Source organism: Malaclemys terrapin, chromosome 10, assembly GCF_027887155.1.
Source record: "Malaclemys terrapin pileata isolate rMalTer1 chromosome 10, rMalTer1.hap1, whole genome shotgun sequence".
Classification (NCBI taxonomy): Eukaryota; Metazoa; Chordata; order Testudines; family Emydidae; genus Malaclemys; species Malaclemys terrapin.
This window is the reverse complement of record NC_071514.1, coordinates 7,747,459-7,761,747: the sequence shown is the minus strand read 5'-3', so window position 1 is coordinate 7,761,747 and position 14,289 is coordinate 7,747,459. Positions and strand designations below refer to the sequence as shown.

The 14,289-nt window shown below is 43.7% G+C and overlaps 1 protein-coding gene and 1 long non-coding RNA gene across 3 annotated transcripts in view; one reads left to right on the top strand and one right to left on the bottom strand.

Annotated features, from left to right (window-relative positions):
- LRRK1 (leucine rich repeat kinase 1) overlaps nt 1-14,289 on the top strand; it is a 112,857-nt gene that overhangs the window by 86,862 nt on the left and 11,706 nt on the right. For both annotated transcript variants that reach the window (XM_054042677.1, XM_054042676.1), the window contains exons 24-31: nt 404-543; nt 2,842-3,091; nt 6,819-6,985; nt 8,871-9,068; nt 9,747-10,024; nt 10,833-11,027; nt 11,895-12,046; nt 12,754-12,871. In XM_054042677.1, coding sequence (XP_053898652.1) covers nt 404-543; nt 2,842-3,091; nt 6,819-6,985; nt 8,871-9,068; nt 9,747-10,024; nt 10,833-11,027; nt 11,895-12,046; nt 12,754-12,871 — 1,498 coding nt within the window. The remainder of the gene's footprint in view (nt 1-403; nt 544-2,841; nt 3,092-6,818; nt 6,986-8,870; nt 9,069-9,746; nt 10,025-10,832; nt 11,028-11,894; nt 12,047-12,753; nt 12,872-14,289) is intronic.
- LOC128844732 (uncharacterized) lies at nt 6,282-8,960 on the bottom strand. Its single transcript, XR_008446531.1, has 3 exons — nt 8,875-8,960; nt 8,019-8,074; nt 6,282-6,617 (listed from the first exon to the last, which is right to left on the bottom strand). It is a non-coding gene; the product is annotated as an uncharacterized LOC128844732 (long non-coding RNA).

The following is a 14,289-nucleotide window of genomic DNA, read 5'->3' as shown; positions in this document are numbered from 1 at the left end:
CATATTTTGCAAGCATGTTTTTGAAGCTCCTTTGAAAATATGGACCTTAGAGTTTTAGTGTTGGTTTTTAAGACTCTTAACCCTTCAGCACTTTTATTGCTTCCAGTATAATCTCCACCATCCTCTCTTCACTCAGACTAAGACCTTCTTTACCATGTGCACTTTGTAAGCATCCAGTTTTTGCTTATTTCTGTGCAAGAATGCTCTCTCCAAAGACATTTGCATGATAGATTCAGTTTGGAGATCATATTTATATGTAATTGAAGACACTTGCCTTTTAAGTACTTGTTAATTACTTATGGTTTTGTGGCTCTGCTTATCAATGATTTTGCTACAGAAAAACTGTTAACATTCATGCTTTACAAATGCCTTATTTGGGTGTTTCATGCTCTCCATTACTTAGTGTGGAATCTTCTGATGTGAACTGGAAAAGGAAAAAAAGTGGTGGAATTAAAATCATTTGCCAATCAGAAGCGAGAGATTTTTCAGCAATGGCTTTCATCACAGATCATGTCAACTCCTTGATAGATCAGTGGTTTCCAGGTAAGAAGAACAACTGTAGCATTTTGTACATTGTTATAGATTCATAGATTCTAGGACTGGAAGGGACCTCGAGAGGTCATCGAGTCCAGTCCCCAGCCCGCATGGCAGGACCAAATACTGTCTAGACTATCCCTGGTAGACATTTATCTAACCTACTCTTAAATATCTCCAGAGATGGAGATTCCACAACCTCCCTAGGCAATTTATTCCAGTTTAACCACCCTGACAGTTAGGAACTTTTTCCTAATGTCCAACCTAGACCTCCCTTGCTGCAGTTTAAGCCCATTGCTTCTTGTTCTATCCTTAGAGGCTAAGGTGAACAAGTTTTCTCCCTCCTCCTTAGGACACCCTTTTAGATACTTGAAAACTGCTATCATGTCCCCTCTGTCTTCTCTTTTCCAAACTAAACAAACCCAATTCTTTCAGCCTTCCTTCATAGGTCATGTTCTCAAGACCTTTAATCATTCTTGTTGCTCTTCTCTGTACCCTTTCCAATTTCTCCACATCTTTCTTGCTATATCTCAACACTCTTTTTTGGAAATTATTCCTTGATGGTGCTGTCAGTGTGCACAATGTTACGCAATAGATGAAGAGTGCTAAAAACCCTCAGAATAGGTCCCTGTTCCAAGGATTTTAAAATCTAGAGGCAACAGCAGATTCAATGCAATATAATACAAATCTTTACTGACACCACGTGGTGTGAGCATTGTATCCAGAGCGACCAATCCCTGAAAATCCTAAAAGCAAACACAAATTAGATGTTATGGTGCAATCAGGGTCCAAACCTGCTCCTGCAGAAGTCAGTGACCAGATCCTCCATTGAATTTAGTGGAAGCAGCGTCAGGTCCATACTGCTTAGGTAAGTTAAATCAGTGTGTCTGAGCCCTTTGTGCTAGTTTTATAGTAGTGTAACTCTATTGACTTTAATGGCGTTACTCCTGATTTACACCATAAGGGAAATCAGAATCAGGCCCACAGTCTCCCCAAGTGATGTTTGTAATCCACAAATAGATTTTGATTATAAAACGATGTGCTGTATTCCAGGTCACCGCATGCTGCTTTAGAGATAAGTGTTGGCATGTATTGATCTGAGATCTTCATCAGAAAATAGTGCTGCGAGCTGTCCTATATCCACTCTGCTTTTCTAATTTAGCTGAGATCACTCTGAAAAGGAAAAAAAATAAGACTTTCATTTGAGTTTGGATTGGTATTTTTTTTAATCACTGAAGACTGAGCAGAGCCGTAATCCCAAAGAAGCATATTCGGACATGGAGTGATGATTAGCAATATAGATACAAGCGGAAGATGCCAGCCAATGGGCCATTTGGGTAAAAAGACAAACCAATAGTCCATCCAGCAAGACTCGTTGACCCATTTCTAAAACTTACATTGCACATGTCTAGTGTCCCTGTCCTGTGCCTCTAGTTGTCTAAGGAGGAATTATTATCATTCCTTTTCACACTGGTAGCCACAGAACTATATATATTAAAAATTTCCCCTGTCATGCTGTTTAAATAGGAATATATAATAATATAGCAAATGAAACAATGACTTCACACTCCTGTGGCTCTTTTGGATAATGTTGATTGCTAATTTGGCTCCTGAACCACTGAGGTCTGAGTATCACTGCCTCAGATTGTGACTGGTCACATCCCTCTACTCACAGGTTCAGAATCCCCACTCTAAAGTAACATTTACAATAGATTCTGTCAAACGGAAGACCACTTTGGCCCATGACCCTGTGTCTCTGATTCCTTGTCTGCTTGATTCGGGCTAAAGCAGTGTCAGAAAGAGGAAGGAGCTCTGCCAGTTTTCTCTCCCTGTCTGTTTTCAAGGGACAGACATACTTGTGCCTTTCTATTCATTGCAATGGACTCCATCTTTCTGAAGTGTAGCTAACTAAAGCCATGGAGAATTGCTTCATAAGAAGGCTTTTCCTATCCATGAACTTTTAAATTTCTATTGTGCTGAAAATGTATTACTTGCACGCCCTGCATGTTACTTATTCCTGATACCTAAATGAAAAACTGCCAGGCCTCTTGAGTTATCGCAACAATCTGGAGTATGTATCTATCCAGCCCTGTCCTTGCTGCCTTTGTGTATTTGGCAAATAGCTACTTTTTATCACAGTTGGTAAACTAGAGGAGTCACTCTCACCAGTTTTGAAAGAGTGGGAGTCAAGTGAGGAATTACATGAGACTTACATGGGACTTCTCAAGCACTGATTTCATGCAGAAGAGGTAAACATTTGAATGTACTGGACATTGCTGTTCAATATCCCTTTTTTAACATTTTTAGCACTGACGGCCACGGAGAGTGATGGGACTTTGCTAATGGAACAGTATGTCCCATGCCACATCTGTGCAACTTCTAGGGCACAGGAGAATGAGCCACCAGATAAACCGGAAGATGAGCAGTACTTTAACATGGAGGATTGTGTTCTGACTGCTATAGAACTGGATTGTATCACATGTCCTAGTCATCCTAACATCCCAGTTCCTCTACAAGAGCTGGTCCCGGAGCTCTTCATGACAGATTTTCCTGCCAGGTAATGTTACTTGACAGTCATTGATTGGACTTCAACATTTCTATGAATAATTCAGTTTGCATTTCTTCTAGTTCACTACCACTGGAGGTTCATATTGACCCTTGATGTGAAGACAAATTCATCTACCCATGACGCCCAGCCATGTCATTGTATCCTAGCCTATATAGTCATTACATTTGCTTACACAGTCACAGTGCAGTGTCAGTATCTGACTCATCGCCTTGTAAAGTCTCCTGAGATTCCTGTAGTACGATGTGAAAGTCACTTTTTAAAAAGTGACCCTGTTCTCTACTGTCCCTGATAACATATTCTGGCCAGGAGTTGGTGCAATATGTCTCATTCAGGAGATTTTTAATAGGGCACTAACAACATAGAGTGCTGCAAAGTGCCCATCCAGATCTGCATTTGAACATCCATATGATTTGGGGATGTTTTGATTTGGGGATTAGCCACAGTGTTCAGACTTGGATTCAAATTTGGATTTGTTCAGAGCTGGGGTTTTAATTTGGAAGCCATGAGCGGGTTACTGAAATGGGTTAACTTCAACCTCTAGCCCTTACACAGCCTATACACAATGAATTTCTTCAGACCCTTCCCGGTGAACAGTTACAAACATCCCTTCGTGGTGACACTTGCTCAGTTTGCAGTTTCTGCTCTTATGAGATGATATAGGACATGCAGCGTCAGCAGCAGATTCAGGGGCTTTGGCTGCCAATCAGAGAGACTTTTGCTCCTCTGCAGGAAGCCCTGTACTCTATAGAAGGCTGTGCTGCCCCAGACAGAAACTTTAAACTATTTAACTACTTTTCTAGGAGGATTGAATCCTGTATCCTGTAATTGGTTTGGATAGCACAGTTTCCTTCCTTGAGAAAATTAAAGCACTTTTGCTGTCGAAAGCGTATTTGACCCAGCAGAAAGTGGGCATCAAATCAAATGTGCTCTAGGAAGTGATGATATTTCCTGAAGTTTACACAGAGACCAAAATCCTAGACCTGGGTCCCCTAAAAGCTATTCTAAGTTACTTTTCCCATTACTTCAGGAAAACTTTAATCCTCTGAGTAATGGAGCCTATTCCACAGTGACTAATGCATTTTACAAACCTAATAATGAATGAGGCTGGGAGAACTGCTGCTTTAAGAAAAGAAAAGAACACTGGCACAATTTTTTTTCCTCATGCCCTTAAGTGAATCTGAATGATTTGGTAAAGGCCTTTATCCCCTTCATATATGTCCTGTGGTTTCTGGTTTATTGCTTCTTCCCAATTCCTCTGCTGTTTCTACCCAACCACAAGTCTAAATCTTTATCCTTTTCCTCATGCTCTTCATCCCCTCTGAACCAAACCCTAACCCATTCCTACTCACTCCCTGTGTTGGGGCATTGAAGGCAAGAAAGAAAATCTCCCAAAGGATTAGCGGGTAGGCAAGTTTCTCTCTCAAGCTCGTCAGGGAGGTCACCAGGAGAGTGTGGGGTTGGATCAAAAGGTTTTGCAGATCCAAGTTACAGACTAGATAAGCATTCCATATGGAGGATGATTTTCTATAAATGCATCTCTGTCTGCCTGTCTGACAGACCTTTCTTTTGGACTCAAAGGCCATTCCAAGTTGCACGCTAATTTTTAACCAGTGTTTGATGCATTGTGTACCAAAGCACATACAAGAAAAGGAGGGCTTGCCGTAACCTACTACAGAGTCAGAGGGCAGGCTGAAGGAACTCATAAGGAGGGTGGGGGGAAAAGTCACAATCTAGGATCAGATTTAAGGGAAAAGTAGACATTTTTATTCCCAGGCTTAGATTAAATTGATAAGAGTTTCATATAACTAAGATTCTATCTTTCGCATTGCACCTGTGGTGTAATATTTGCTTTTGGTTCAAGCCGCGCAGTTTTGGGTATAAGTGAACACAACTACTCAAAGCACATTGAGCCAGAGCCATGAAGTTTCACCTGGATATGACGTGAAACCTCTAACCAGCCCTTTAAATGTTTGCACTGATCCTTTGGATGAAACTGGGCTGAATTTTGCCTTTTCATCAAGCCTGTAAGCAGCCGTCAGTCACCTGCTCCCAGTGCAAACATTTTGCCTGGCTCTGATGATAAATGACCCCATATGTATGATGTGTATAAGACAGGCATGCAGTGGGCTCCAGAGGGTAAAGAATCCACTCTTACTAATTACAGCAGTGTTTCCCAAACTTGGGACGCCGCTTGTGTAGGGAAAGCCCCTGGCGGGCCGGGCCGGTTTGTTTACCTGCCACGTCCGCAGGTCCGGCCGATCACGGCTCCCACTGGCCGCGGTTCGTTGCTCCAAGCCAATGGGAGCTGCTGGAAGTGGCGGCCAGTACGTCCCTTGGCCCATGCCGCTTCCAGCAGCTCCCATTGGCCTGGAGCAGCGAACCGCGGCCACCGGGAGCCGCGTTCGGCTGGACCTGCGGACACGGCAGGTAAACAAACCGGCCCGGCCCACCAGGGGCTTTCCCTAAACAAGCGGCGTCCCAAGTTTGGGAAACACTGAATTAGCGTATAAAATGTGTGGAGGTCCTTCATAAGGACATCTGGGCACTTAGACGGCAGACCTGTGTCCTTTACAGCTCATGCTGTCTGTATGACTCAGATCTTTCTATTGGGCACATAGGCGCCAACTTTTCCCGGCACCCGTGGGAGCTCGTGACCTGCTGGCCCCGCCCCAACTCCACCCATGCCCTGCCCCTGCCTGCCCCCATTCCAACCCCTTCCCCAAAGCCCCCACCCCAACTCTGCCCCCTCCCTGCCTCTATTGGACTCCTTCCCCAAATCCCCGCCCAGCCCCGCCTCTTCCCCGAGCACGCTGCCTTCCCCGCCCTGCCCCCTCCCTCCCAGCGCTTGCTGCTGCTGTGGCAGGAAGCACTGGGAGCTAGGGGGAGAAGTGGCGCGCTCAGGGGAGGAGGCGGAGGCGAAGCAGAGGCGGAGGTGAGGAGCTCCCCATGGGTGCTCCAGCCCCGGAGTCGGTGCCTATGATTGGACATGGTGCAGAGCTCTGAGGGCTCTAACCAGCTGCTCCCTGAGCTCCCAACATTTGCGCTGAGTCATGTATGCCCATCAAATAAATCATTTTAACAGCAGGCGTTCCTTTCTCCAGGTAGTTTTAATGGATCATTCTGGATAAACTTGCCAACACTGCGGCATGTGGGCCCTCATCGGGGGTGTCATTTGTTAGAGTTTTATTTGACTAACAAGGAAAGTGGAAATGTTTGATGTCAGAGTGGCTGTAAAAGCTGTCTTGGGAAGGGTGGGGAAATGATGAACTGCAGCCTGGTAACAGCGGGCTGGTTAGAATAATCAGATTTCAGAGCATGGCCAAGTCCTGCTGGAAGGCAAAGGAAGTAAAACCCTATTAAACTGGCCACACGTTGTCCATATCAGCTGGATTTACATCATCAGCCTAGAAACGGAGCTTGGGACCTTGATGCCTTTTGGGATCTTGTTGGTTTCCGATGAGAATGTTTGACTCAGTGGACAGCCCATTTTGCAGGTTTTCCCACGTCGCTCTTCCTGTGAGAAAAATGTGCAATGTGTACTGGCATGCAAAATATCTAAGGACAACAAAGTGACTTTTACAGTCTTATCCTTGAAGTGGAAACCTTTTATTGAGATGAAAATCTTTTTAAAAGTGTGAAAAAAATCAGATTAACTGTACAATTGAAAAGTTCCTTTAAACATATATATATATATATTTTTTTACATTACTGGCAGACTATTTCTGGAAAATAGTAAACTAGAATACAGTGAAAATGAAAACAATGTTCTTGGCCAGGGTGGAAGTGGAACCATTATATATCAGGCAAAATACCAAGGAAAACCAGTGGCAGTGAAGAGATATCAGATTAAGAAATGCAAGAGTTCTCCTAATTCGGCTACAGGTACAGTGCACAGAATGCGCGCGTGTGTGTGTGTGGGGGGGGGGGGGGGAGGCGTAATGTTTTGAAATCTGCTCTGTCCGTAATGAGTTTACGAGTTATGATTCAATCATCTTCAGTCTGCTAAGGGCTGGCAGCACCTATTTAAATACAGCTTCCCAATATACAGCAAAACTTGTAAGGGAAGGAAGATTGATGTATTTGAAAAAAGCCTTTTTGGGTACATCTCTGCAGCAAAAAACAACAACAACCCTATAGCAGCAAATCTCGGCGCTCGGGTCAGTTGACTTGGAGTCATGGGGCTTTCGTTAGGAGGCTAATAATAGCAGTGTAGATGTTCCTGCTTAGGCCAGAGCCTGGTCTCTGAAACCTGGGGAGGAGGGAGGGTCTGGGAGCCCAGGCTCCAGCCTGAGCCTGAATGCCTACACTGCGATGTCTAGCCTCACAGCGCAAGCCCGAGTCAGCTGACCTGGGCTCTGAGACATGCTGCTGCAGAGGTTTTGTGCAGTGTAGGCTTACCCTATGAAAACACACCTAAGAAATGGAGAACTGAGGCCAGCTGGCGGTCATTGGCACACAATGCACTTCCGCACTGGGGGTTCGAGTTGCATTCTCCGTTTTGATGTGAAACCTCATGTGCTGGCCAGCAGGGGGGCTGGGAGCTCTGACAAGGCGGACCCTCAGTTTGGGGGAGAAGACAAAATCTCCCTGCTTCCATCTTCCTTGTGACTCTCATAACCTGAGCCGTCTGGCTATAGAGAGGTGGTTGCGTGGACAAGGCACTTGACTGGGATTCCAGAGATCTGGGTTCAGTTTCCAGCTGTGACCTTGTCCAAGTCATTTAATCAATCTGTACCTCAGTTCTCCACCTGTAAAATGGGGGTGATGATACTTCCTGTGTCTTTTCTACTTAGACTATCAGCTTTTTGGGGCAGGGACTGTCTCTCATGTGTCTGTACAGCACCTAGCACTCTGCTTAATTGGGACCTCTACCATAATACAAATATTACTACTACTACTAACTCAGTCTTCATACCTTCTGAAAGCTGGTCTTCTCTGAGGTGCTCCCTTCACTGGGACTGATAGCGAGTCCTAGAAGTTAAACACAGGAAAGGTCAGTTAGATCATCCGGTCAATCCCATGGGGGCTAGTATGGTGAGTCTACCAGTACTTTGGCCAGTTTAGTTTTAGATCACAAATCATGGGGCTTCCCTCCTTGCCCTTGGGAGGCTATTCCACAGCCTTGGAGACTGGGAGAGAGCACCTCACTGTCCTCACTTCTGGTTTTAAAGGGGAAGCATACAGTGCCTCCATGAACTGTGGAGGAGCACAGCTACTGCCCCAGTGGCAAGCGCTAACAGCAAGGCTAGCCATGAATGGCCTCTGCTTTCCCTTAGCACGAGGACTGTTGTTGTGCACGGCTCCTGTGCTGGGGTTGCAGTCAGAGGGGGCAAGTCTCTTGCGCTGGAAGTTTTATATAATAGTAACATGCTGCTTATGAATTGCTGACTCCCTGCTCTAAAGAGAATAGGGACGGATTTTCAAAAGCACTTACATTATGGAAGAACACAAGTCCCACTGACTTTCAGTGGGTCTTACACTCCTAAGTCAAAAAATCCCACCCCCAGTTGCTTCCTAATGCACTTGTGTAACTCCCACTGACAGTAGCAATAATGCCTATCAGCAGCTCATGCTAAGGAGGGGAAGGCCCAAAGCAGCATAATCAGAATAAGCAAAGACATTGTTTGTTTCCTATAGTAGTTTTCTCAGCTCTTAGAATCCTATAAACAGTTTTAGCTTTCAAAGAAAACTGCTAAAGCCGCATTGTTTGGTTCACCTATTGCAATGCCATGTGCTGAAGTGAAAAGAGGTCTGTGTGTTTTGCTAGATACCATGCTGAAGCACTTGCGAGCTATGGACGCCATGAAGAACTTCTCAGAGTTCCGTCAGGAAGCCAGCATGCTCCACTCCTTGCAACACCCCTGCATCGTTTCCTTGATTGGGATTAGCATCCATCCTCTCTGTTTTGCCTTAGAGTTGGCCCCCTTGGGCAGCCTCACGACGGTGTTATCTGGAAAGTCCAAAGGTAACAGCCCCAGACCTGCTCCCTGAAAATAATGAAATCCCCATGTCACAGTGTGAGCAAATGGCCTGCAACACTGAAGCTATTTTTTGAGTGGTAGAAGGAAATAATGTTTTTTCCAAGTTCGGTGGGCAGTGATGGAATTTCTCTCAAGTTGGGACTTTGGTGGGGTATCATGAAAACTGGCAATAAGGCTGAGCTTTTCAAAACTATGTAAGAAATGTGTATGCCCAGTTCCCCTTAAAATTAATGGGGATTGGATATCCAAATATCATTTTAATTCTGCATGTGCAATTTTCCCCATGCAAATCAGATATTTAGAGATCTAAATGCTATCCTATGTACCTGTAATTTTGCTGCTGTTAAATTAATGGTGTAAAATCCAGAACTGGGATGAGGCCCCTTTAATAACTTGGCCCTGTCTGCATATCAGCACTTTGTCTAGTTTCAGCCCAACATTAATTTTTATGAGAGCGTTATGAACCGCTGAAATTAAGGGGGTTAAAAAAAAATTGACAGAGTTCTGTCTAAAGTAACGTGAATGGTGCCCCTTCAGATCATCCCATTCAGAGTGACATTTTAACAGATAGATTGTTTACACTAGGTCAGATTAAAATGACAAGAACTGTCATCTTTATGAAAGTTTGCTCTGCTGAACACAGCGTTTTTCCTTTATAACAGGGGCTTCCTTTGTGCCACTGGGGCATATGCTGACCCAGAAAATAGCATATCAGATTGCAACGGGCCTTGCCTACCTGCATAAGAAGAACATCATATTCTGTGACCTAAAGTCAGACAATATTTTAGTGTGGTCCCTGGACATTAAAGAGCATGTCAACATCAAACTGTCTGACTATGGGATTTCTCGGCAGTCATTCCATGAAGGAGCTCTTGGAGTGGAAGGCACTCCTGGATACCAAGCCCCAGAGATTAGGCCTCGAATAGTCTACGATGAAAAGGTAACTACGAAATTTCCATTAGAGTGGCACAACTCTCATCTATAATCCAGTGAAAAAGATGCTCATCAAGGCCCTTCATGGAGTTTTATCACATGTGCTGACTAAAGCCCAGGTTTTCAAAAGTGGGTGCCTAAAGTTGTGCTCCTGAATACAAATTTAGGCACGTAGGTAAATAGCTTGATTTTCAGAGGTGCCCAACAACAAATTCTCTTCAGGTACTCAGCACCTCTAAAAAATCAGACCATTATTTAGGTGCCTAACTGGATTTAGGAATCTTAACTTGAGACACACACTTTTGCAAAGAGACCCGATTTAATGGAGTCACTGATAAAGAAACTAAGTGTGGTGGTGGTGTGTTAACTGTCCTCAAGATATGAGCAAGGCACATGCAAACTGGACTCCTTGTTCATAACACTGATTGCAGCTAGGTTGGAAATGTCTGTATGTGCCATGGACGATTCTTTGCTGGGAACAAAGTGATTTGAATTGTTCGTTTAGGTCCATTCATTCTTTCTAGAAGAAATTAACCCCGTGCGTACAAGCCAGCCTAAGGGCTATGCAGCACTTAAGAGATGCATAAGCCTGGCCCATTGCACAGGGGTGCATTTCACCTTCCATGCATATGCTGAATGTGCTGCTGATCTTATTTTATTACCTTGTAATGCTTGTTTATGTATTGTTTGGTTTCCATCACTGCTGTCAATGTTATCCCAAATTCTAGCAATACAATAAAACTCCCTTCCAAAGAAATAGCCATACCCCATCTATGGAGGCAGCTAATTGCTTAACTGTGTGATATTTGCCTTAGGTGGACATGTTCTCCTATGGAATGGTCCTATATGAACTATTGTCTGGACAGCGGCCTGTGCTCGGACAACATCAGCTTCAGATTGCAAAGAAGTTGTCTAAAGGGATCCGGCCCATTCTGGGGCAGCCGGGGGAAGTGCAGTTCCACAGAATGCAGACGCTCATGATGGAATGTTGGGACACTAAGCCAGAAAAGGTACAAGGGGGGCCTGACAATTGATGCTTTTGACCATTTATCTACTGCTTGTTACCGGGGCAGCCCCCCTCTACATGCTAAGGGCTAGATCCTCAGCTGGTATCAATGGGCACTGCTCCGCTGACATCAATGGAGGAGCTCCACCCGTTTACACCTGCTAGTGATTGGGCCCTTAACTTCCATTGACTTCAGTTTGGGTTCCATGAGTGGAGCAACGATATGCTTACCCTTAAGATGAAATCATGGCCTATTGAAGTCAGCAAAACTCTCATTGACTTCAGTGGGGCAAGATTCCACCCTTGATTACTAAAAACCACTGACGTGTCATGCTGTGAATACATCTATAAGGAATTCAGGAGCTTTGAAAAAAAGGCACCATGGGGACAGGAAAGGGTTTCAAATACAAAAGGAGATTACACTGTACTATATCTTTCTTTAATCATTTTGCATGTTTGGAGCCACAGTCCTTCACGTAAGGGCCAGGCAGAGCTTTGATTTACAAACACTTATACTCTGTGATGAGTGTGGCTCTCTTCCCTAAATTTTCAAAGCGCAAGAGGTTCATAGATAAAATCCTAATGAGAGAGGGGTGGAAGGAGAGGGATCGGCCTTGATTCTTGTAATTTATGTTGGTTTTACACTGAAATGCAAAGCTCAGGGAGCACCTATGGGACAGGATTTTGAAAGAAGTTTAAGGGATTTGGTGCAGATTTGGGCACCCTTAGGTTCTTTTGAGCTCCCCAGCCTATGGAACTATAGATGTAATAAATAGTGATTATTATGAATGTATTGTTTATTCTTGACCTGCAAAAGAATCTCTGCTGTGTACACACTATTCAGCGTATGTACTTTTTTTTTTTTTCTCAGCGTCCATTGGCCATTTCTGTTGTAGGACAGATGAAAGATCCTACGTTTTCTACTTTCATGTACCTGCTGTGTTGTGGGAAGCAGTCTTCCTTCTTTTCTTCCCAAGGCCAAGAATACACTGTGGTATTCTGGGATGGGAAGGAAGACACCAGGTAGAGGGTTTGTTTTTATCCTTTTCTATTCTTCCTTGCTTTCACTATTTGTCATTCATAGCATTTGGTTGATTACTTAAGCCATACATTATTATTTCTGCTCCCTGATTGGATAACTAAATCATTTTAGACAGGAGAGTAACAAGTTATGCACATCTACATATTTCAGAACTTATAACTACTTATGCTAAAATAGTTGCAACTTCTGGGATTCATATACCCATTTTTGAATACCCAGGGTTTGTTCAAATACCCATATAAAATCAGAGTGAATCATAGTGAAACAAACATAGTGCTTTTATTCACAAAAATATTCATTAATCAATTTTTTAAAAATTATGTTACCACCTCAAGGGCCTTCATCCTTTCTTGATGTGTCACTTCTTTCATTTAGCCAGCAAAATAATCAGAGTAACAAGACAACAGTTGGAGTACACTTAGCAAACAGTTAATAGCAGAAAGAGCTTTTAAGTGTCTGAATTTTTTTCCCTTTATGATATACTTTCCTCTCCCCCAAAAAAGATTAAGAGCATTTTATACATCTGCAGGATGATGGGTAGCTAAGGAGCTGACAGTATGCATGATCTGGCCAAAAATACTAGGCGATCTCCAAATTGTACAGTGTAAACACATTAATTGCAAATACTTGCTAATGCTGTTTTACTGTTGGCACCGTTGCAATAGCAAATTACATTTGCTCCTTTCAGAAACTACACGGTGGTAAATACAGAGAAAGGACTCATAGAAGTGGAGAGAATGAGCTGCCCAGGAATGAAGTTATGCTGCCAGTTAAAAGTTCAGAGTGCACTATGGACTGCCACAGAGGTAAACGTTATCCGAAATGTGAGCTCTTCTTGTTGGTTGTGTGCGCTTCATTGCCCTACTGGAGAAATCTTTATTCGTGTGTGTTATAAAGAAACATGCTATTAGCTTAATAAATTAGTAATGTAAAGCTCAGAGAATCAGCATGACAATGGATGTCTCAAATGGGCAATCAAACTTTACATCTGCTTTCTCACGGTATATTGTTTCCACCTGTTATTTAGCTAGTGTCTAGAGCCTACTGGTCCCAAGACCATGGTTCTGCTGTTCTCAATGAACATGGAAACGACAGCTGTCCAACATAAAACTGTCTCAGGTTATAGCACATCAGCACTGAGAGATTCTATCTGATAAAGAATCCTATCTGTAAGTCAGTGTTTCCCAAATTTGGGACGCCGCTTGTGTAGGGAAAGCCCCTGGCGGGCAGGGCCGGTTTGTTTACCTGCCACGTCCGCAGGTCCGTCTGATCGCTGCTGCTCCAGGCCAATGGGAGCTGCTGGAAGCGGTGGCCAGTACGTCCCTTGGCCCGTGCCACTTCCAGCAGCTCCCATTGGCCTGGAGCAGCGAACCACGGCCAGTGGGAGCCACAATCGGCCGGACCTGCAGACGGGGCAAGTAAACAAACCAGCCCGGCCCGCCAGGGGCTTTCCCTACACAAGCGGCGTCCCAAGTTTGGGAAACACTGCTGTAAATGATAAGGGGAAGGGGTGGACGAAAACACATTGAGACTGGGGATTTAAAAAGAGGATGAAGGGAGTTGGAAGTTAGTGGGAAATGGGGGCCTACCTCTCCTATGCCCTTTAAAATCCCTGCCTAAGAAGATAAGACCAAGATAGTGCAGTGGATTTATCTCTCTAGGTCCCTATCTACTCCTCAGACAGAACTATGTTGAGTGTAACCAGGCTCTGACACAAAACAAGAATGTTCTTGCAAAAGCCGTTGAACCATTATAAATGAATTGCTAAAAGTCAGAGCTTCACAAATGGAAAAAGGGCTAGATGAATTGGGTGAATTATTTGTAATAGATCATTCAATCAGCTCTAATTGTGTGTGCATGGACACTGGAGCTGAGTGAAAATTGGAATTTACATCCCTGCAGGTAATTCTGATATTTTGACATTTTATTTGTCCTGAATCAGGTCAAAAAAAGTTAAAATATAGGCATTTTTCACAGAAAGAAAAGATCAGAAAAATTTAAATTTAGAAAGGTTGAAACATTTCATTTTGACATTTTTGATTAAAAATTAAATATTTTGACAAATGAGATATTTTGTTTCAACTGGAACTGAAATTAAAAGTTTAGTTTTAAGTAACTTCAGCATTAAACTGCATCTTCTTACGGTGCCACACCGTTTCCTCAGAGCTGTAGTTCTGTTTTTTCATGCCCTCATTCTTTTGTATGGGCTGGGCTCCCAGGCTGA